This window comes from Lytechinus pictus, chromosome 16 (assembly GCF_037042905.1).
Source record: "Lytechinus pictus isolate F3 Inbred chromosome 16, Lp3.0, whole genome shotgun sequence".
NCBI lineage: Eukaryota > Metazoa > Echinodermata > Echinoidea > Temnopleuroida > Toxopneustidae > Lytechinus > Lytechinus pictus.
Window position 1 is genome coordinate 10,327,969 of NC_087260.1, and position 24,579 is coordinate 10,352,547.

The 24,579-nt window shown below is 37.8% G+C and overlaps 2 protein-coding genes across 2 annotated transcripts; one reads left to right on the forward strand and one right to left on the reverse strand.

Annotated features, from left to right (window-relative positions):
• The first annotated feature begins 57 nt into the window (after positions 1-57).
• LOC129279368 (eukaryotic translation initiation factor 4E type 2-like) lies at positions 58-11,011 on the forward strand. The gene is made up of 7 exons (XM_054915461.2): positions 58-179; positions 4,077-4,173; positions 4,582-4,719; positions 5,371-5,475; positions 6,351-6,503; positions 7,368-7,504; positions 8,740-11,011. The coding sequence occupies exons 1-7, from the start codon at positions 160-162 to the stop codon at positions 8,780-8,782; spliced, it is 693 nt and encodes a 230-aa protein (XP_054771436.1). The 5' UTR covers positions 58-159; the 3' UTR covers positions 8,783-11,011.
• On the reverse strand, positions 10,830-19,169 carry LOC129278480 (phospholipid scramblase 1-like). Its single transcript, XM_064110868.1, has 8 exons — positions 18,809-19,169; positions 17,691-17,912; positions 15,991-16,065; positions 14,827-15,019; positions 14,145-14,256; positions 13,009-13,105; positions 12,311-12,369; positions 10,830-11,789 (listed from the first exon to the last, which is right to left on the reverse strand). The coding sequence occupies exons 2-8, from the start codon at positions 17,896-17,898 to the stop codon at positions 11,763-11,765; spliced, it is 771 nt and encodes a 256-aa protein (XP_063966938.1). The 5' UTR covers positions 17,899-17,912; positions 18,809-19,169; the 3' UTR covers positions 10,830-11,762.
• Positions 19,170-24,579: the final 5,410 nt, after the last annotated feature.

Below are 24,579 nucleotides of genomic sequence, written 5' to 3' on the forward strand. Positions count from 1 at the left end.
CCGCGCCGGCCGCCGCGCCGGCAAAAAAACCGATAGTATACTTATCGATATCGATATCGTGAACGTGCGTGGATCATTCTGTATGACTTGGAATTCAGAAGATTACGAGATTTCAACCGTGAATTATCTGCATTTAGACCTCAACAAGGGGACCTAGAGATGAATAACCAATTTGACATGTAAGAATACTAATTATTTAGTGCAGTTTATATGATTTTGGATGTAACGTCTGTTATATTCTACAGCTGGTTTCAAATGCCAGTCCCACCTATTCATTTTTATGTTTTATTTAGCCTATTTATTGGGCGCGAATGCAGTTTCGCACCAGCGGACTTCGAGAGAATTCCCTCACCAGTAATTGTTCACAAATGTCATAGCAAGTCATAGTAAGCCCACCGCTTTTCAGAATATCGAGATAGGGAATCCCTGTATTTTGGTTGGATCTCGACCTAAGTTACTGTCCTAAGCCACTCACACTAATACTTAATAGTAATACGAGGTTCGTATATATATACGAACCTCGTACACCGGACCTTGTTTGACCGTAGATTTTGAAGTAGTCGGCAAACATTGCTTCATTGCTGAAGTAATATTTGCCGAAACTCCTTCTCGCTACGCACCGGGGCTCTTTCCGGTAAGTAGCAATACATAACAAAATTATACATATGATATTGAACTCATTTCATTTAAAAAGAGCAAATTTCGCTTACCTCGGCCTAGCAAGTGACTTCGTTTGTCTCTTCTACGGAAATACAAGGAAGCCCGTTGGTGGCGCTAATAAATTTCACAACCTTGATTCAGCTCCTCGGTAATTTTATAACTGTGTCTAAATTCTTTGAATGCGCAATTCTTATGATTAATTTACTAATTATGGGCACCAATAAATAAAATACCTTCAAAAACATAATTCAGGATTACTATTGGCGATGATAACACTTTTGTTGCAATTAATTTAAAGCGATGACTAATATAATTTTTATTTTTTTTAATACACATGCCTGGAACGAAACCAGCAGTACAAGCAGTATTAACGAACGTCATGGTATACCAAAGTCTATACAATGAAAAGATTGGACACTTCACGGAATTCGCGTAATGCCTTGCGTCGATTTGCGTATAAAATAGTGTAGGTTCCTAATCTTTCCCTTGTCGTGTCTTTGATATGAATATAAATCGCGCGCCCTCTTTAGGCGAAAATTGATATCTACGCTGACCAAATTTTATCTCCGTGAAATCTTCACTAAAGATCAAGAAAATATACATATTTTTAAGAAAAAACTTCAAGGAGAAGTCACGGAAGGATCTAAATGATTCGGTAAGTGTCATAGCAGAATGTGAAATACCAGATTATTGGTGATATTTTATGTGGGCAAAAGCCCACTATCTTTTTGACTTGTCGTGTGTGTCGCGTGCATATGACTGATATTCCTTCGCACGCGAGATGATATGAACCCATGGGTGGACCTAAGCCTGCTTCATTGTTGTTGAATTCTCGTCTCATTCTCAGCTCAGCCTCAGTCAGATTCGGTCAGACTCAGACATTGCTTTGCTTGGAAATGGAAGCGCCATACCGTGTAAAACTATAAATTTTGATATGCCTATGGCTATGCTATGCCTAAGGACTGAAGTTAGCGACCAAAAGCAAGTGATGTCTGACTGAAAATTCGACAATCACCTCGACATCCAACCAAAATACAGCCGTTCCTGCTGATCGCGATATTCGGAAAAGCGATGGGCATATGAATTATGATCTGCCTTGTGCCTGTACTATGTAGAAAAATGTGATTGAGAGACTTCCTAACTAAGTTCCTAATGACATTTGCGAACAATTGCTGGTTGGAAAATTCTCTCGTAGTCGGCCAATACGAAATTGCATTAATGCCAATTGTGTGCACCAATTCAAAGTGTTTTATTTTTTTTAAACTTGTTTGTGCAAGTCGAGACTATTGTAATATTATTGACATCAGACTTTTGTAGATGTTGCCAGGTCAAATTATGCCCAGCACACACTTTCATTAACATGCCAGACCTGGCCAGGTTTTATCCCCCCCCCCCCCAAAAAAAAAACCTGTTGCTGTGCTTGCTCTGCACATGTCCTGGAACTTTGCATTGAAGTGAAGTGTCCTGGCACAAAATTCAGCTCAGCATCACTCATCAGGCCTAAGTTTTCTTATTGGGAACTCAGCTTGTCCCAGATACATTTATACCAAGAACAAGAGAAAGTAAGCCAAACATTGCCAACCCTATTTTTCCCACACATGGGAGTCCTAACAGAGGACAAGGTTATTATTGATTAGTCATATTTGACTATTGTTGCCACTGATTGTTGCCATTGACTTTAAAAAAATCTCATTTTTCACAATAATATTATTACTAATTTATGTTGTGCATCCTTTCAATGTAAAAAAGGTTATAATTTCACAAAGAAGTTAATAAATGATTACCGTAAGTAACGGACTATAAACCGCACCCGTGGATTAACCGCACCCCCAACTTCGGACTAAAAAAAAAAAATCCTCACATTGTATTTGAAGTACGAAGAAACAAAAACTAAGTTAAAGATTTCAAAGTATCCAAAGAGATTACCTGTATGCGGAAATCTGCTGTTCTTGATCAATTCATCTACAAATGTTAGCAAGAAAGGAAGGTCCCGACAATATTGGCCACCTACACACTCACTCACCTCACAGTCACAGTGTACACACACACAGCACTGCCGTTCTTGTACATTGCAAACTACGATACGGTACCAGTACATCTTATCAAATAATGATCTGTGTCTTTCCCGGCGTAGGAGGCAGAAACAATCACATTTCTTGCATCACAAACTCACAATCACTTTCAGAATTTGTCTAGCATTCAATGTCTTAGCATGAATTTTGGATACGGGATTACAGGAAGGTTCAAGAAACAAAGAAATTGGCATTTTTTACAGTTGTTTTAAGGCTTAGTGTCTTCTCTCTCGTGCGTGGTGTACATGGTATCTTATGAAAAGCAAATGGGAAAGAAAAAATAAGCTGGCGCGAAACGGGACTTTGGAGGGGATCGAGGGTTAAAATGAATAGCGCCAGCTTAAGTCGCACTATAACTGACCACAATACAACGCAAGCTAGCTCAGCGCAGCTCTGACCACAATACAACAAAAGCTAGCTCAGCGCAGCTCACTCAACTCTCGCGCTCGCTCAGCTGTGGCAAAATATTACTGAGTATGCTTGGCGTCTCTTTGAAAGGGAATTTCGCTGCTTTGAACCGAGAATAAAGTCGAAATTAGTGTCATGAAGGTGGGTGCGTTTGTTATGGACAATATTTGAGAAGATCGTAATAATCGCTTCTCATTAACCACGGCTCATACCCCTCTAAACGACATTGCCCTGGGCGACTACGCCCGGGCACTCGATGTGTTGTGAACTGGCAGACGTCTTACATGTTCGGGAGGGGTTACGACGGGCTGGCTCAGACCCGTCACCGTGGATAAACCGCACCCACGACTTTTGCTTCTATCCCGCTAAGAAAAAGGTGCGGTTAATAGAACGTTACTTACCGTAGTAATTCTTTTGTCTACAATGGCATGTAAAGAATCTTCACCAAAAACAAGCCACTATTTTCAGCCAAGTTCCAAAGTTCTAGTTGCACTTGCCATGCCCTTTCAATATGCAATAATACCAGTCAGTACGGTACATTGTGCCGATTTTTCGGGCATGCCTAGGTCACCCATGCATGGACTTTGCTTAGAGTTTGATCATGCAATATGGTAGCTCTAAAGGCACCAAACAAAAATATTTGTCATTGTGTGACTTCTATTTCAAAGTAAATATACTTAATAACAAGTAATTTACATCGGTGAATTAAACAAAAAGTGCAGCACTGTAGGCCTACATGATTTTAGCTCAACGCACACTGACCAGAACTTGAGATAGTCTGATCAATCATGTGTGTCGAGCGCAGCATCGTGCCTGACCACTCATTCAACTCTTTAGCTCTCTTCAATATCTACATGCACATGTAAAGAGCTCAACCATGATCATTAATCAATTTGCATTTTCAAGGAAACCTGTCTTTTACTTATTTTCCTCAAGGTTGAAAGATGACGACAGCGGTGAAGACCGTGAAGACGTGAATGTGGAGCAGCCAGTAAGCAAAGATGCCATCGATGATCCACACCAAATAGTATGGGTAGGTGGTATGATATTTGATGGATTAAAAAAAAAATATTTCGTTGACGTCAAGGATTTTAACCCTAAATTTGATACTATTGTACAGTCTTTTGTTTTGGGTCTATTTCACACCAAAGTAAACACTATGCAAGTTGGGACCAAATTCACAAAGGTGGATATGACTGTACCATTATAAAAAAACATTGACTATGCAGATTTCTTGTATTTCTGCACTTGATTCAAACATTAATTTAGCTTCCTTTGCCAAAAGCACATATCTTAATTGGACTTTTCTAAGGGTACGCGATGAAATAAGTGTAATTATGTATGAGATTACAAGGGGAGAATCGGAACTGTTACACCACAAAGCTTCTTCTAATACAAGTAATATGTTCCTTTTTTTTCATTTTCTATCCTATTTTTCTAGCCCAAAGTGAAATGCAAACAGGGTGAACATCAGCTTCAGTATTCCTATTGCCTCTGGTTTTCAAGACGTACGCCAGGAAACAAGGCTTCATCTTCAAACTACGAACAGAACATCAAAATAATGGGTGCATTCGCTTCAGTAAGTACCTTTATATGACTGTTTAGTTTGGAATCTGTGAAGGATACGTCCTCACTCCCTCCCATTTATAACTTCCTTTTTTGAGATTCTCACTTCTCTGCTGAAATTTAGACCCATAGGCCCAAATTTTGAAGCGCGGAATATCTTGGGCCATGGTCTTACTCTGTGCTGAAATTGTGGGAAGCCAAAATTATCAAAATTGTGTTAACATTTTATTTTTCTCATTTTCAATGCGCTCTTTCATTATGCCGCAAAGTCGGAGAAAACTAATTCAGTTTTCATTCCCAGAAACTTTTTAAATGATTTGAAAAGCAGATTATCTGATTAATTGAACCTGTACTGTTAGAAAATTGTGTTAAAACTGGCTATCCATAGTTATATCAAAAGTTTTGACTAGAGTTTGAATTTAACCTGAGTTCAGAATATGGGTCATATTGTTTGCTTTTCAGATTTTTCTCTGGAAGCAATAATTGTATCAATAGTGGAATGGAAAGGAGAAGCCTTTTTTGTTAAAGTTCTGAGGGAATTCTTGCACAATGAACTCATTTTCTGCCCCCTCCCCCTCCATTCATGAAATCGTTGGCCTGTCTCTGCATGGACATGATATTATTTTGACATCCAAACTTCATGTTTTATTCCTTTTTTTTTTAGGTAGAACAATTTTGGACATTATACAGCCATATAGCGAGGCCATGTGACCTGACAAGTAGTAGTGACTATCATCTATTCAAACACGGCATCAAACCGATGTGGGAGGTAAGATATGGAGGTCAAAGATCAAAGGTGACATGTCACTTTGATGAAAAATGTGAATCTGTCCTGTGTTCAAGAGATAGACTTTATTTTTGTTTTTTCAAATAGTTTATTAATAATAACTATTACATGGACATTTCCTACTTTTCACTTTTATAAGATTTCTTGCAGTCTTATGAAAATGGAAGATGTGCAGCTGTGTTTCAATCTTCATAATACAGTGGGAATTAAATGTACAAAAAAGTAGTGAGCAACTAAATTTGTAACTCGATATTGCAACAATTCTGTTTTGGAAAATTCTAGTAAAGGGGGGAAAAAAACCCACATTGTATTTTACAAACTTAGGATATTAAATTGAGAATTGTTGTATCAGAAACATTCTAGTCATAAATTGCCATTTAGTCTACTTTCCATTTGGTCTCATCTCACTCAGTCTAATTTTAAGTACTGTAGTTTGTCTACAACTGGTTTGTCTACTAAACATTTGGTCAAATTGCCATTTTATAGCCAATTTGCCATTTTGTCTAATTTCAAGCTCCAACAGGTATGCTTTACAGATTTTGTCTACTATTCACTTGGCCCAACACTGGCCAGTCTATATGATTAGAACCGTAACTGAAAGTGGAAATTAGACCAACTGGGCATAAGAATAATATGACAGATACACCAAGCAAGTATGAGACCATGTGAATGTTGGACCAAATGGTAATGATTAGAATAAAATGATAGTAGACCGAGTGAGTTTTATAGCCATGTTGGTGATAGATTAGCTGAGAGTTAGATCATCTACTAGTAGACTATTTTTTTATACAACCATATCAGTCTTTGTGTGCTGAATTCTCAAATGCTGATGTCACTATCATCTCTTTTGTTTCCAGGATGAAGCAAATAAGAAAGGCGGAAAGTGGATTGTCCGGCTACGGAAAGGTCTTGCTTCACGTTTGTGGGAAAACCTTGTACTTGCCATGCTTGGGGAACAATTCATGGTCGGAGAGGAGATATGCGGTGCAGTTGTTTCTGTTAGATTTGCTGTAAGTGTACCCATTTTGGTCTTGCTGATCTTATTATGGAAGAACCTTGGGTAATTTCTTTTCTACTAGTTAGAAAGTTGTGTGTAGCTATACAAACAACTTCATGGCAAATTCCAGTCTTGATAATTTACATATTAAAATGTTAGACAGGCATGATGTTGTAAAGAATAGACAATTTCATAATTAAGCAATGTCCCGAGTGACCTTTGATATCTACAGATGTTTAAAATCTATAGGTTTTTTATTTTACTTAGACCAGGTCCTCACAAACTAATAAATGTGCTCTATGAATATCTTTTACTTCTATTTTGAAATGTGAATACCTCTTCCTACATTGTAGTTATCATGTAATGCACCATGAGTGAACAATAGACAGCTCCTGCAGAGCATTCAAATTTCAGAGATGCCAATTAGTAAGATTTTTATGGAGAAAGTGACACTTAATGGGATTTTTCCCCAAGGAACAGGATTTTTGAAACTTGTAAGAATGATGATTTTTTGTATGTTTCTCAAAATTTTAAAGAAAAATAGGATTTTACACTTGAAAATTGGTTAAAAATAAATAAAGAATAGGATTTGTCCCAATTAAAGTTGGCAGGTCTGCAATTTGTGCATTGGCATTTCATCTAAAAGCACCATATGTATGGATAAGGTATTCTATTCACCCGATTATTTTATCGATGCTCAATGTTTAGGATACCAGTTTGCCCACTTTGAGCATTGCCATGTCAGGCAAACATGTTCAGATTGGATCCAGGGCTGCCAAGACTCCCTGATTGTCAGGGAGAGGCCAAAAAATTGACTTGAGTTTAGAATTTGTAAACTTACTGATGATTTATTATTTGTTGATCTTTTTGTTCGCAGGAGGACATTATCTCTATATGGAATCGCACTGCCAGCGATAATGCTATCAATATTAGAGTACGCGACACATTACAAAGAGTATTAAATCTTCCACCTAACACCATAATGGAATACAAGACACACACAGATAGTTTAAAGTAAGTAAATTGTATATAGAGTACCGAAGTAATGATGTCACAGATTTTTTTTTCCATGTCAGCATTTGTTTTATCCAATATTTTGGTAGAGCATGATGGAATACCTCCACAACCCAAATTTGGTGGGAATTGTTCCAAGGTAGGCCTTAGAAATGACCTTATGAATAGCCCCCATTGAAGTCAGTTTATTATTGGCCTGGTTCCTGAAATTTAGAATCAGGCCAATAATACATTGATTTCAGTGGGGCTAATTATGTATTCGTGAGGTCATATCTAAGGCCCCCATGGACCGATTCCCATCAAATTTAGGTTGTGGAGTCATTTTATCATTTTGTACCAAAACAAGCTATCAAAAATGCTGACATACAAAGAGTGAAAATTGATGTTGTCACACTTCGGTACTCTATATGTTTGTAGTACAGTAAACTTCCCTTAACTTGTTGGAGACCGACTGATTATACTATAACATGCATTCACAAAGACCAGAGCCAGGATATTTAATTTGTATATAGTGTATATACATTCGTGTTAGTGTTTATATCTATATAAATTTATAGAATTTTGCTGATTATTTTAATCTACTTATATCATATTACCCTTGTATTAAATTTTGATAGGGGGTCTACATCTTACAAGCTTTGCTTTTTAATATATAGGCTCCTCCCCTTTTTTCATTTCATTGTTACGTTTCAATCCTGCATGATTGTGTTATGCAGTTGATGCGTCTTTTCATTGTAAAAATCATTTATTATGAAATGTACTTTGATGATTTGTGGAATATGAAAATATCAATAAATAAATAAAATAAATGTGCACGTTCAGTATCCAGTAGGTTCAATATTCCCTTGCAAAAGTTGTAAAATCTAGAAGAAGGAAAATTGGGTTAGTTGAAAAATGCAAACACTGAAAAGTTATAAATGTGCGGTATGTCTGAATGGCATGAGATGAAAAGTTGCATAGATTTGAGTTAATCACAAGATCCTTCTTTTTATTTCATTTCCGTCAGCACAAAGTTTAACCATATTGTTTTGAATGAAAACACCATGGCTGGGATTCAAACACATGACCCTCTATTTGAAAGATGAGAGACTGTACGACCAGACCACAATGCCCCCACATTATTTAATACATGTTTCTATGAATTTTTTTTTTTTTTTCAGTAACTGTGAACCATAAAAGTATGTAAATCTATTCATATTTCTTCTATCTTTTTTAAATTTTATTTCTCAATCCAGGGATAGATCTAGTTTTAGGAATACTGATGTCTTCATGAGGTAAGGGCTACTCATACCACTCGCCCTATTATGTCTTCTTCAACATGGACTGATTTAGAACATTCATGTACAGTAGCTGATATTTTCTTTTCGTGGAGCCATTAGGATGCCAAAAACAATCGATGGCCAGCTAGGAATTTTCCATGGAGGTGGGAGATTAGGCTGTTTAATACCAGAGTGTACAATCTATGCTACAGTGACTGATACTTCTGCAAAGAGAGATCAGTACGCGTACTGATGATTACCAGCGACTGATTAGGCACCACTTGCTTTTAACAACAAGTGATTACATAACAGTATCTGTGATGAAGATCGTTGAGACGATGATTGGATAACTCTGCGACAATTGATCTTGCGATGGTTGCTGTGGTGATGAGTACTAAGGCAACAATGATTGTGTCACCAGGATTTGCTCCAACGACGTTATTTCTGACAACGATTGTTGCCTGATAATTGTGGAAATTATCATTCGGCATTGATTGGCCCTGAGAAGATTGCTTCAGCGACCACTGTTCTGGTGATGATCGTTGAGATGGTTAAGATTGTTATAGCAATGCTTCTCTTCAGAACATGGATCAATGAGACACATTCTAAACATGAAACGCTCCGACAGTACTGTCACCTGTACAACCCCTGAATGTTTTACAGATTTAGTAGTCAAAACGCTGTTCATGATGATTGATTTTCATCTTGAGAATGTTTTACAAAGAATTATGACTTTATCCATTGCCTACTGCTAAAGCTAAAGCCGGGGGTAATAATAATAAACAATGCGCCTCGGAATAGCTTTTTTCTAGATAGCTGGCGCTATGTTAATGCCTAGTATCTCTATTACTGGAACAGGGTGACTCCTATACAAATTCTATTGGGAAATAAAGAATTAGATGGGTCAAAAATGACACTTTGGTCAGATCATTTTAAGAGGATACCCTCAACCATATAATCTTTAATGAGATTACACATTGAATATGTTTGGTGTGTTAGCACTTCAGCATGACTTACATGTAAGTGCCAACTTACCCCTTTTTCTGGCATCAAAAACATAAAACAGCACCACTCCATGTGGTTATTGTATTTGTACATTGCACAATATTTGTGATACTTTTTTGATTGGCATTTGTATGAGAATTGGAACAGGTGGGGACAATAGAATGCAATAGGTTTCATAATTCTCTCTTCTGGACTCCCAAAATAGTTGAGAATAGAGTTGTGACTTGATCCAAATTAAAATCTTTGCATTAAAAAACTCTTGCGACAAAACCTTGTCCTTTACATGTAAAACTCTGCAAATATAGTGTACCCGTGCAAGTTTGGGTATTGATATCTCCACTTTTGCTATATGATCATGCTTGATTTTAGCCTTGTTTGAATCCTGTGATTTTTCTCTGAAGGTATAAAAATCTGTTTGCATTATCATAGAATCTGGCTTTAAAGTGCAGGAATCCATGAGTAAGCTCTATTGACCAAATGCATTTTTTATATTGGCCTGTCCCTGTGGCCTGTATTCTGAACCCGAAGTCTAGGCTTAAATCATGGGAAATTGTATGTGTCAAACCATTTAAACCTCTTGAATTACCAATTGTGTTTGGTATACATTATTAACACATTGGGTGATTTCAAGTTCAGTGTTGACCTTTTGGTGTTGGTGTTAGGTCAATTTTTACACGATTATAACACCAAACATAAAATGAAGAAGGTCCTGAAAAGTCACTCGCTAGTTTTTGAGATGTCAATAATGTGATCTGTATCAGCTTTACAAACTCTGAGTAAGTTTTGGAGCTAGGGGAAGCAATCCAATTTTCAACACCAACACCGGACTTGAAATCTCCCAATGATCAAATCATGCACAGGTGATGTGCGCTACTGTGCAACCATCAATGAGATTACACATTATATTATGTGTGTGTTGGCACCCGAGCATGACATTACATCATACTTTGTAAAACACCACCTTGTTTTTTGAAGGCTATATCCGTATTATATCACCATTTCTATCTCCAAACTAGAACTTCAACTCAATACCACTCCATGACATATATTTATGTTCTTTTGAAACATTTTATTTCCAAGTTTATATGCATTTCTAAGTTTATATGCATTAACAATTGCTAATATCTTTGTAGAACTTGCAAGTGTATAAAATGTATATAAACATGAGAGACTGTAACAATATTGTAAATTGTTTAACCTTAACAGTATGTTTGTTTAAGAAATACAGACTGCATAATCCCAATATGAAAATGTCACTTTTGTATTTATTGTTGGATTTGATTACTGCTTAAAGTTATCACAAACATTCGGAGAGCGTTGTTGGCTCAGTCGGTAACGCGTCTGCCCGTCGAACCAAAGATCGTGGGTTCGAGTCCACCCCGGGCGGATGACTGAAGCCAGTGTGTTGTGTGTAAACGTCTCTCCCATGTTTCATAGATGCAGGCTGTGTTACAATGGAAAACACTCCGTCCCTCAGGTAGGACGTTATATGGAGGCCCCGTGTAGAGGAGAGTCACCACCTTTGCACGTTAAGAACCCACTGCACTATTCGTATAAGAGTAGGGGGAAACCCCGGTGTAGTGGTCCACCTGCACTCCCCCCAATCAGTTATATTGGGAGGAGAGACCTGCGGGTCATAGTGATTCAGTTCGCTTTTCGCCTCCCAGGCACAGGTGACGCCAAACAAATAATAACAAATATATTTACATTAAGTGTACAAAATGAAAACATGAAAATATGTACAGAATTATATATAATGGAAGCCATTAGAAGATTTTAAAAATCACTTGAATTGCAAATATAACACCCACCAACTCTATTAGTTAAACACATGGCAATTATGCCTCTGTAGATGGGTTTCTCCAAAAGCCTAGCAGTTATGGATCATGCATGCTTTACATTTCAAAGGTGAATTTGATTTGTTCCTTTATTTTTTTTTACAGTGGAGAAATCGCTTTTCTGTTTTTTGCTTCCTGTGGCCTTTTCATCTTCCTTCATGTCATCTCAAAGAACATGTAATCCTGGAAAGAATTAAAAGAAAAGAAAGCAATTTTAAATGAAGCTGGGAGCCGTTCAATAAAGCTGACCGTAAGTTAGGAGCGACTTTATGAATGGCTGGAGATCCTTTGTGGTAAATGATATTCACCTTTAAATGTTCATTGGTGATTATATATCATGCAAGAAAACTTCACCAGTCATTCTTAAAGTCGCTCTTAATTTATGAAACACCCACCAGGTTACATGATATATCCAGTTTACTCTGAAGAGAGGTTAAACAGGGGGGGGGTGAACTATGGGGGGAGGGGCTTAAACTTCACCCTCTGAAAGGGAGAGGGCCGAAATAAAAGCCCATAAAAAGTTCTATAAAATAATCATTGCCCCAGTTCATCCGTGAAGAGCCGTTTCAGGGAACATTCCTGTACAATTAAATTTACACCAAGAGACAAGGTCCATTTTTTTTCTAGTGGGTGAAATCCCTAAACGCCCTCACCCCGAGGGAAAAAAAACAACAAAGAATTGAAATGATTTAGAGCCCACTTACGACGAGGAATGCCGATCCCAGAAGTATTCCTTTGGTTTGGAGATCGGAGCCTGCAGGGACTGGGAAATAATTAGAAATATAATGAGAATTTTTTTTGTTAATTTTTGAGTGAAAGTGCGAAAGTGAGAGAGGAGAGGGAGGGGGAGGAGCAAGAGGGGAGAGAGAGAGGGGGGGGGGAGAAGGAGTTGAAGCAGGGAGGGGGAAGAGAAGGAGATGAAGCAGGGAGAGAGAGTGGGATGCTGGAGCGAAAAATGGAATGAATTAAGTAGAGTAAATAGAGATGATAGATACAGAACATTTTCTTTACTCTTTTCGTGTATAATTAAACGATATAAAGGAAATATGGGCAAAAGTTTCGTTTGTACGACATAACTTCACGAAAAATATTCACCCACAGAAAAAAAAAACTTCTGGATTGCTTGCGTCCCATCATCTAGCACCTGTCCGCCTGCTCCCGGTTGCCACGGTAACATGTTCTCCAATTTATTTGCTTGCGAGGTCCCGATTCAAAATTACTTGTCTCATCCCGGTTCTAACCTACTTTTATTTTGTCATCTGTGAATTCGTAACTCAAAACGCACACGTATACACAAACGCACCTACAGTATGCAAGCACACTAAAATATTTGAGTAAAGTAAATGACTTTTTGTTGACGACAGAGGATATATATCGACAAGAAAAATATTCTAATACTTACATTTTAGAGCGAAGAATTCATGGTCCATGTTTGTGTTGTGTTTTCGCCCTCCCCAGCGTTTTGCGACTGAGCCCTCCTCACCACCGCTTGATAGAATCTGGCATTAAAGAGAGAGAGAGAAAAAAAATGTATGAAAGAAGTAAAATGCATCATTGGAGAATGGTAAACAGAAAATAGATACGAACAAATATGGCAGTAAACAAACCGTTCGAGCTGTTCCCATCTATTGCTTCGGTCCAGAAGCGGATCTAGAGGGGGGTTGGAGGGTTGCAACCCCCCCCCCCCAAAAAAAAAAAAAAAAAATCCGGGGACCATTTTTTTAAATCTTATCTTTTTTTTTAAACTTGTAATTTTAGAAAACGCCATTTTCACACACAGATTTTCAAAAATTTTCCCTACTGTGGGAGGGGGGACACCCCCTCCCACACCCTCCCCCCTCGCTCGCTCCGCTCGCTTGGACTCGGTCGCTACGCTCCCTCGCATACCACCCCAACCCCCCCCCCTTTATAAAAAGCTGGATCCGCCCCTGCGGTCGTTTTGAATACAATTGAATTAAAAAGTAGAATGATTATAATCATTTAGTGTAAATAATGGCCAGAACGTTTGGAAACTGAAATATTATCATTATGTAGAGATGTCGCTACAAGAGAGGAGGGGAGGGGGGGTGATATTCTGGTGATGATGAAAAAAGGGAATAAAAGGGAAAAGGACAAAACCGGGAAAAAGAGGAGAGGATGGATTGGTTGATGGTTTGATTAATACACCAGGGGCGGCTCCACAGCGGGGATATGGGGAACCTCCCTAGGATTTCTCAAGAAAGCCCTATGAAAGAAAAAAGGAAAAAGAAGAAAGAGAATGAGGGAGAAAAGGGAATGAAGAAGAAAGAAGATTCCAAAACAGCAGAGGGCTGGCCCGTTACTCTTTATTACCCCGAAGTCAATTTAGAGAGAAAAAATATGAAGTCAATTCTATCTCGTCTTGCCCCGCTGTCATTTGCCTATAATACTCTTAATTTCCATCTGTACTTTCAATGGACGCAACTCTTATAGGTGACATCCGACGAAATTCCTGTTGTCATACCCCCTATCAAAATCTCCTGGCACCATCCTGATATTAATACTTGACTGAATAATTACCGGTATGTCGATATTAGTAAAACATCTGCACGGGCAACACGGTGATTCCATATCAGCAATACGATTGTCGTTACGATTGATTATAGAGAAGTCTGCCCTACATAGCGACCACCTAGTATATAAATAATAACATTAATGTATTACTAACAATGTGAGCAATCCTACTTTTCAGAAGAGCAAATTATTGTGAAAGGCATCGCTTTCTATTAGCAGGTAACTATTAATAGCACGTAAATAAAATGTTGTTTATGAAGAAACTTTCCAGAATGTTGAAATAATATGCCTTTCACTTTCTGGAAAAAGATTTTTTAATCCGAGCTTACTAACAAATTTATAGGCGTACTAACTTTTGAAACATTTACTTCTGAAGGGTTGATACTAAATAAAGTTTGAGAGGGAGTTCTTTCCGCCTATTTATCTGATTACTTTAAAAGGACAGACAAATGTTAATATTAGAACCTATACGTGAACACAACTTTAATCGTTTTAAATGATAATAGTAAAATATTCGGGATGTATACTCCGGCAATTCACATTCCGCCTTTTCTATAAGGATGGGACCAATGTCAAAACTTAATTTCTAAACTGCAAGAAATAACGTAAGAAATAATGGAATGATATAATTTTCATATCATAATCATAATTTTTAATCTAAGAAATGATGTATAAAAAAATGTTTTACGTTTGTTTGGTGTAACCGAGAACATAGCCACCCGGCGTTTGAACCATGGACTTCATAAGACAGCACGGGCAGCAACATGCATCACACCGATGAGGGCGCACTACCTGTAATATTTCTTCACTCTCCGTGTTGTGTATTGTCATTCGAAAAGAGCGGGCTGGGCCGCACCAACATCGGCTGCAACAAGTTGTCTCTATAAGTATGGGGGGGGGGGGGGGTCGTGGGAGATTGGGAATTAAAATAAATGCGTAAATTCAACCAGAAAGCCAGATAAATATGGAGATATGTACACAGCCCATCACACACGCAAATATTGAGGGGATGGGGGGGGGGGGGGGTGATAAAAATTTCAAGGTCAATTGCAAAAAAATATCAATATCTAATAATGATGAAAACATCAGCAACGCTCTAGTTCCTTCCATTTATTACGAGTTCCAATTTGTTTTGTGATTAACTAAAAGGGAAGATCATTAATATTCCATTCATTAAATCAATGAAAAAAAAAAGAAATAAATGAATTTCTGTCAATAGTTTGCTTAACTCATTCCATGGCCCTATTCAAAGCCATTAAATCTAATATTTCTGTCATTCCCTTCCCTTTTATCTCAAAGTTTTGGTGTTTATGGTTTTTCAAAGTCTTCAGCAGAATTACATATCCACGTTTTTTTTTTTTTCGCGGAACCGTGGTCGGCAGACTACCAAGTTTTACCTTTTACCTTTTACCCCAAATACTGGAAGTTTTGTGGTAATAATGTCAGGAAAACTATTTAGGTAGATTGTGGCAGCTACCATGTGCAGAAAACACTCGGCTGAAAAATTAAAGGTTAAATCAATACTTCAAAGGTTGGAAGAGTGACAATCTTATCCAAATGTTATATCCAACTTTGCATAAAGCTGAATCCAACATTTTAAGTGTTGGGTCGAACATTAAGTGGTAAATGCAACATTTAGCAAGTTTAGAAAAGGTTGTCACCCCTCCAACCTTTAAAAAGTGATGTTGATTTTACATCTTTTAGAGTGAAAGGATTCGACTGGGTTATGATATATTAATTATTTTCATTGTCCTTATTCTAATCAGGAAGATCCCATTATTTACACAAAATTTCTTTAAAATTCTTTACATAAAATTCATTAAAGAGTAATGGAGAACATTTGTATTCTAACCTTCAAAAGCATTGAGTAATACGTCACCCTGTTTGGTCACTATGTGGTAGGAATTACTTCCGGTACAACTTGATCCTGCGTGATATAAGTGCAATATTTATAAAGAAAGAAAATGTGCATTATGCCAGGCCTGTTGGGAATTTAAAAGAAAGCCCCCAACCCCTCGGCCCCTTTTTTAATCGCCCACAGATTGTGTTTCAATATAATTTATGTTTTATCCTACATTAAAATGCTTTTTTTTTATGATCGCTTACAAAACTGGCTTAATGAGCCACAATTTCAGAGGGAACTAAATATGGCACATCACTGACGTACAATTTACAGTGGCGAGCGAGCAAAGATTTGGAAATTTGTATTACAAAGTTCAATTTTGTGATAGATTTTGACATAAGATTCAGGAAAAATACATTTCACCCTTGTCTCTTTCCTTTTTTTTACCCTTTCTCTTGTTTTTTGGGGTCGTGATTTTTTTTGTACGCCAGTTGCTTACAAGTTACAACAGAGCAATAGCAAATCAAATTTACGACTTCCATTTATTGTTCTACGAGGAAATTGATGTTATGCTAACAAATCTAATATATTTAATTTCTTAGGCATTGGTCGCATTATTTGATTACATTGGGTGTTAATTCTATTGAATCACTTCTTAATCAAATAAAGTGCTCGTTACCAAGTAACACGACGCTTTTGCTTAACCAATGTGCATGCTTAAAATAACACAGAAGGAGAATTCAGTGATTAAAATGGTGAAGGCAAGGTTGTAAATTATTATTTTAAACGATTTGATCGTGAAAACGGTGGTGTAGAGCCTCGATAGGGGGAGGATGGTCAATTGCTCCCAAAAGTTCCTCGATCAAGAACAAAAAGAGAAAAGTAAGGGGAAGAAAAGGAAGCAAAAGAAAGAAGACAAAATGATATCATTTTCAATTTTCTGAATACCATGTCTAATAGATAAAAAGGTTTTCATTTAAAAAAGTTCTTAATTCTCAGATCTCTCCTTTTTATTATTTTCTTTCTTCCCTCTCCTCTCTTTTTCTCTTCATCTTATCTACTACGTGAAATAGTAGGAGGGGAGCCAATTCCCCCGGGAAGTATTTAAAAAATACACCTGGGCTTGGCACCATATCTGTTGGTGCGGGGGTAAAGACAAAAGAATAATACAATTCTGTCATTAAAAAAAATACATAATTTATTTTCTTAATCTTTTTTTCATTGATAGGAAAGTAAGAAAATATCATTCATATTGATTAAAGTTAATTATAAACCTTTCTCTTATATGTATATACATATTCATAAAGCCTTAATTTGCTCTTTGAAATTACTGGTACCTTGTAAAAGTATAAAGTTATTTTTTCTCTTCCAAAGTTGTGTAATTACTTGATTGACATTTTTGTAAATGATGATAATGATGATGATGATAATGATGATGATAATGATGATGATGATGATGATGATGATAATGATGATGAAGATGATGATAATGATGATGATGATAATGATGATAATGATGATGATGATGATGATGATGATAATGATGATGATGATGATAATGATGATGATGATGATGATGAGGATGATGATGATGATGACAATGATGATGATGATGATAATGATGATGATGATAGGTTTATTCATGTTAATAATGATATCTGTAGAAGAAGGGAATAAAACTTTTTTTTAAATGGTCTAAACACCCTTACCGATTGTTTCCAGCGTCTGTCTGATGTGGACCTCGTTCACACCTTGAAGATCTTGCAGGGCTCTCTGTATCATCCTGTTCTGATCTGATGCAGATACTCTATTGGAAGGGGAGGGCGTTGCCCAGTTACGTAACTCAATCGAATCATCATCTCTCTCCGGCTGTTTCGTGACGATGGCTGAGCGACCTCCATTTGTCGTTGCATCCATTTTAAAATATTCTCCTTCTCATATAAGCAATATGCATAAATTAACGATTTATGATAGCTGGGGCGCCGTCCGGATATTTTTCTTTGGAAGTGGGGGGGGAGGGGGGCAGGCGAAAGAAGACGCCATTCATGACAATGTTTATCTTTTAGAGTAAAAAGAAACAAACTCCCTTCTTATTGTCTCCTTTCTTCTTTCCTTATTTTTCTTACTGCCCCCTTTCTTTTTTTTTCAAAAATTCAAAGGGGGGCAGTCTCCCTTCACCTGTTGCCCCATCCCTAGGTGACAACTCTTAAAATCAATGACAGCTACCTTCCTCAATAGCCAAACACAAATAATTCTTCATGGTCATATATTGAAAGAAGAGTTTTTATCAATAATATTAAATATAGTTTTATGAAACTGCAGGGAGTCTTTTGCAGAAAGAGTTGCGTATAAAAGAACGTTTTTTTTAATTTGAAATCTTAAGTTTGTCTTGCAATTACCGTTAATATTATTGGAAAAATGTTCATCCTTCAATTGGAATCTTATTTATATTAATTTGCATTACGTTTTGATCGGAAGTGATATAAATAAAAGTATTGAATTCTCGAATAGTCAGATGAATAGATAGCTAGACCGATGAATAAATGTAGAGACAGATATACAAATATATATATCATACATAGGCCTATATAGATAGACAGAAAAAATATTGATATAGATAGATAGATATACATGTAGGTAGATAGAGAGATAGGTAGATAGAGAGATAGATAGATAGATAGATAGAGAAAGAGAGAAAGATAGATAAATAGATAGATAGATAGACATAAATAGTTAGATAGATGGTTACAAGACACCCATGATTAGTAAATGAATAAAGGGTAAAAATGAAATGGGGCCGAAGCAGAAATGAGTCAATGTTATGAACCTGAACATGAATGTAATCACACGTTGAATCCTGAAATTCCTTATTTCCGTTGCGTCGTGGTTTATAAATACAGCAATTTCTAAAAAAAGTTCTCTCCGCTGTAACTTCACACAAATCCACTAGGGTTACTAAGTTATTTCCCCACATGCACTGAATAACTGAGGTATATTGGAAATACAAGAAGTCCTCAAAAATAACATATCCAAAGTCGATTTCCGTTATATGTTTTCATCCATTTTCAGCTCCGATTATGCACGTTTCCCGCTCAAAATGCATTAAGTAGGATTAAGACTGCCTCCAGAATACTGCATCTAAATCAGTAAATGATGCGATTTGCTGGAAAGTACATGTAGGCAAAAGTAATATGTAGGGTTCTGTACGTGTTTCTGTCGTTTAAAACGGACCCTGATAAAACATTTCGAACTGTGCAAATTATAAACTATTGTCAACCATGTTTGTTTTTATCATTCATATTGAATTCTTCGTGAAAGCGTTATGCGGTTTCCCCGGTGATCGGTTCAACTCTTCCAAGAATGTCAATAAATTAAAATATTGAACTAAACGAGATCCATTTTAATATGACATTCATTATGATTAGCTGACATTTTGATGAATAAAATAAAAGGATACAACTTCTATGTGCCTAAGTTTGAATTCATTTAAAAAAGTAAAAACCAGCCTATATAAAGAACGTGGAATGATGGGGGGGGGGGGGGGGGGGGGGCGGCTGGGGTGGGTGGATGTACATGAACCTCGCGAACAAAATTAATTATTTCTATTAAATGGTTAAATTGCGTTTATGACCGAAAAGATGGTACCAGCACAAAGAAAACCTCCATTTATCTTTACAAAATGAAACATATATATTGAACCGGTATTGGGTATCTCCGAAACATTTGTGTTATTGACTTGATGTCGCTATAATTCTTACATAATAAAGCATCTTATGATCATAACATGTAATATAGACATTACAGAGGTGTTTTCAATATCTAATCTTCAATAAACGCAGTGCAAGATAAACCAAAAGCAGGTGGGCGTTTCATGAAAGGACTTGTCGGACGTTTTATCCGACAAGTCCCATTTATCCGACAGTTACCATAGTAACAGTGTTTCTCAGCCAATCAGAATCAAGGAAAGATGTCAGATCTGACAACTTGTCGGACAAAAATGTTGATGAAACACTCCCCCGATCAAGTGTAAACACGGTAATTAGGGGATTCCCCCTGTTACTGCGCGTTCTAAAAATAACTTCTGCGCGCGATTTATTTGGTGCAAGTATAATGACGTAATAATAGAAAACACCTGTTACTTAGTGACAAACAAGTGCGCGTCATAAATGTAAACAAACTAGTTTAACACGTACGCACGTGCACAAGGCAAAAAAAAAAGCTGAGAGAAGTGATGAAAAATATTTTGGAACATGGACCTAAGGCCAACTTAGAGATCGATAGTTGGATGGAACTGAACGATGTCATGTAGAGGTCTAGGAACTGTCTTGTCGAGGTTTCCTTGTGTAGAGGATCGTCATGGGAGTTGGATCTTCAAGCAAAGTTAGACCAAAGGTCTCGGATAGTGACATCAGCTTCAAGGTAGGATGTGATATTGGCATTAGCGGAGGTGGTGGTATATTAATCTGATGGTGTTGCTGGTTGTGGTAATGATGATGACGATGGCAGTAATATGGTGGTGGTTGTGGTGGCAAAGAGAGGTAGAAATAGTACTAGTACAAGTGGTGACGATGCTGACGGCGTTGGTATAGGCCTAGGCCTACTATGAGTATGAGTGGTGATGGTTGTGATAACGATGGTTGTGGTAATGATAGTAGATCTATACGGTAGTGGTGGTTGTGGTAATGATGATGATATTGGTGATGAATATTACTGGTGGAGCAAGTTGTTTAATGATGACAATGGTGGGGGTGGTTCTTTAAAGAGGATCATCGTTCACCCATTCTAAATGAAAAGTAGATTAGGCCTAGGGCATAAATGCAATTCCTACTAGTATACCCAGTTATTATGTGTCCGGACAGGTTGTGTGTCCGGACGATCAATTTTAGAAAGTCATTTGGAAACAATTACAAGCAAAGTTTCATCAATTTTTAGTACAAAATGTTAGGAAATATTATTGAGAACAAAATAGAAGATGATTACAACTATTGAATTCATATTTTTAGTGTAATCCAAAGACAAAAAAAGAAGGCTTCAAAAAGATAAAGTGTCCGGACACCCGACCCCCCATCCTACTATTCAAATATGACCAGAGCCTTTTTGAAAGTGAATGAAAATAATGAAAAAAGATGACTGCAAAAGATGCCGATATTCCTCATCAATATTGTCAATAGCCCAGCGGTGTAATGAGTCAAATTACATAACGTAATGAGCGGGCTGAATATGGCGTATGGGGAAAACCTAATTTATCGCCCAATTTATTTTCCTTTAATTTTATTTAATCATCTCTCCCCTCTTTCCCCATCGGTCATGAAACTTTTTTGTTGGGGAATGAGTTGGTGGGGGGGGGGGGCTGTCTTCCAAGCTCTTCCCCCATAGTTCATCACTGGGGAGCGTTTCATGAAGGGACTTTGTCCGACAAGTTCTGTTTTATCCGACAATTACCATAGTAACAGTACCTCTCAGCCAATCAGAATTAAGGAAAGATGTCAGATCTGACAACTTGTCGGACAAAAATGTTGATGAAACGCTCCCCTGGAATCCAAATGAACCCCCATAACTACAAATGTGTATTGTTTCATGATCATAAAAACGTGTACATGCAGGATGTATTGATAAATTGCACGCTTATGTATTTTTGAAAAGATATTGACACTCACGATTACATAACAAAATATACAGGGATGCTGGTCAATGCGAAATCACTGTTATAAAATTGACATGTTCACTGACTCCTTACTAAATTTTTGGAGGATTTTCGGAAAACAGGTTTCTCTAAATTGTTTTGATGCCAGGGATCCGTGTTCTGAACTCTGGTTGATTTTAAACTCGGGTCTAAAACTTTGGGTTTTAACTGTAGATAGCCAATTTTTCACGCAAAAAGAATATCTAAAAGTACAGGTTCAGGGTTCCGTTTCATAAAGACGAAACGGAAGTGCCGAAGAGAACGGAAGATTCAGATTAGACAAACCCTTCTGCACATCAAGTTTAAACACTGAGTTTGTTGAAATCTTAAACATTTCATTTTCTTTATATTTCCATATATGTTTTAGAAAGTAACTCAATTACAATTCATAACCCGTCACACTGTACCAGAATGAAGCTTTGTAACTAACATTCCATGACTCGAATCAGGTAGGGGTTCAATAGTACTTTCGGAATACACAAAATGAACTTTCACCTTTCAACGTATTGCCCTCGTCTAACGACTCGGGAATATATGTGATTTTGTTGTGGGTAACATGTTTTGATAACTCTTTCAAAGCCAGTCAATGTGATTATATACATTTAAGTTTCAATTTGGGACATACACATATAAGTTTTAAAATACTATAAAATTTGGACCTAGATATACGATTACCCAACATCCGACTTATTACGTGGAATCTATCAACCATTTCTTGTCTAATGATTTTCCATTTCCGTAAACAGAGTTTGGAAGAAAAACCAAGCCACAAGAAGAAGCCAGGTCTGGTACGATTCATTATTGATTCGATCCTGGGTGACGAATCATCATCCTCGGATCTAGGATTTGCAAGATTCTCTGAGTCACCGGATAGTGGTGCCGACTTCGAAATCGAGGAAGCATTCGTAGACGCCCCACTTCCCTCTTCTCGTTCCGGGAAAGATGCCAAGTCCGAGAAGAAACTCACGCCGGGGAGGGCAAGGACAAAGAGAAAGGGTATCGCCTCCCAGTACTCCACAAAGCAAAGTGTCCACTTTGTCGATGAAGTCTCTTCCACACCATGTCTACAAGGAGAAGGGCATATGATAAGCACTCTAGTGGATGGACCAGACGTCACCAGAGTATATACTTCTGAAGTTCAGATGTTCGACAAAGTAGTGAAATCTGTACCTTCGTCACACGGAAGAGGTGACAATACCGCACTGGAAGACAACAACCCAAAGGTCGAGAAGGGTTTTCCTATTGAAGATCTCGTGGTTCCCAGGACATCTAGCAATGCAAGCAATTTTCAGAAGAACTGTCAAGAATCTGGAGGTGGTCTTCCTGCAACAGATGCACTGGAAACTCAGCCACTTGACAAACATGAAAAGGTTTATCAAGTTTCTGAGAAAAGGTCGGAAAAACTTAACAGCGAAAAGGGTGGAGGGGAAGCAACATTCAGCACCGAAAATGATAGCGACCAATTCAATATAAGAGAGAAGAAAAAAATAATTGCATGTACTGACGTCAGTCCTTCCAACACCAAATCGGAAGGTCATTTTACCTCTGAGATGGCGATAGTCATACCACCAACAGAGAGTCAGAAGCCCATTTTAACTTTACGACCAGCCCACGAAATCCCAAAATGGCATCAAAGCAACAAAAGCATGTCAGAGCTAGACAGGAAACGTGTTGATATGTTCACAGTAGGACAAAAAGCTACAGACGACACAGAGGCTCCTGATTCAAGAAGTAGTCAACATGGTCAAAGTTACAATAAAATGAAATTTGCCCCGTCAGGAGTATCCAGAACAACGGCCCTTTCTACCATTCAACAAATGATGGAAGGTGCTGCTTCCAGTTCAAGCAAAGTCCTCACAACAGACTCTGGAACATGCAATCATCAAGATAAAAACACTGAGGGATCTGCCGTATCTGACATGATATCTTTCGGCAAGTCAGATTCAACCACACCGCACGCAATATCCGTCTCAGGATCGGCAGATAACAAGACATCTTATCCAAAGTTTAGAAGAGCCCAGGCAATCCGCAGGAGGCGATATCTTGAAAAGAAAAGTGAGGACAGATCAAAGAAGTTAAAGAAGTCATATGATTCTACAAGTATCGGAGAAGCATCTTACATGAAAACTGCTTGGAGAAAACGCTTAAACGGGAATGAAAAGGAAAAGGATTCGAGCAAGCAAGCACATAAATATTTTGCCCCCTCTCCACCAGCATACAGGACTACCGTTCATCAAGACCTTGTCTACCCGAATAAAGTTATGCAAAAATCAGCAACTGACGAAACGAAGGTTAGACCTTTAGATGTGGAAGAGGCAATCGAACAGCGAGTCACCAGTAGCAAGTCCACAAAACCAAAGTCCTCTTGCCAAACAGATGGCGAGGTGGTCAGTGACGAAACGAAAGAGACACAAGAAATTAAACAAGAGACAGTAGTTCCAATGCTTTTTGAGATGCAACTTCCAAGCGTGGCGGAACTGGACATAAAAGTAGAAGAAGCAAAGAAAGAACTCAACAGCATACGGAAGTATCTCAGATCCAAGCAGGACATGCACGTCAAAACAACAAATGCGGCAAGTAACCTGTTAAAACTTCCGGTGAACAGTAAAACACCAACTTATTCATTGTTGAACTCCCCAACAGGTGACGCACGAGTACATGGCGGTGATACAGACGAAGTGAAGAGCCAACTTCTCCATCCTGTTTCTGATAAAGAAATCTCAAGATCTGTGGTTTTCAATGGTAAAAAGGAAGATCAATCTACAGACAAAACTCCAGCTCGGAGTAACAAATCAAAAGAGGTGCGAAATAAAACTTCCCCAAATGGTGGAGAAAAGAAGAATCTGACGGCGCTTGGCAAAAGGCGAGGACAAGGTTTGGAGAAGTCTAGGAAAGCACTGGGCAGGAGGTTAGCA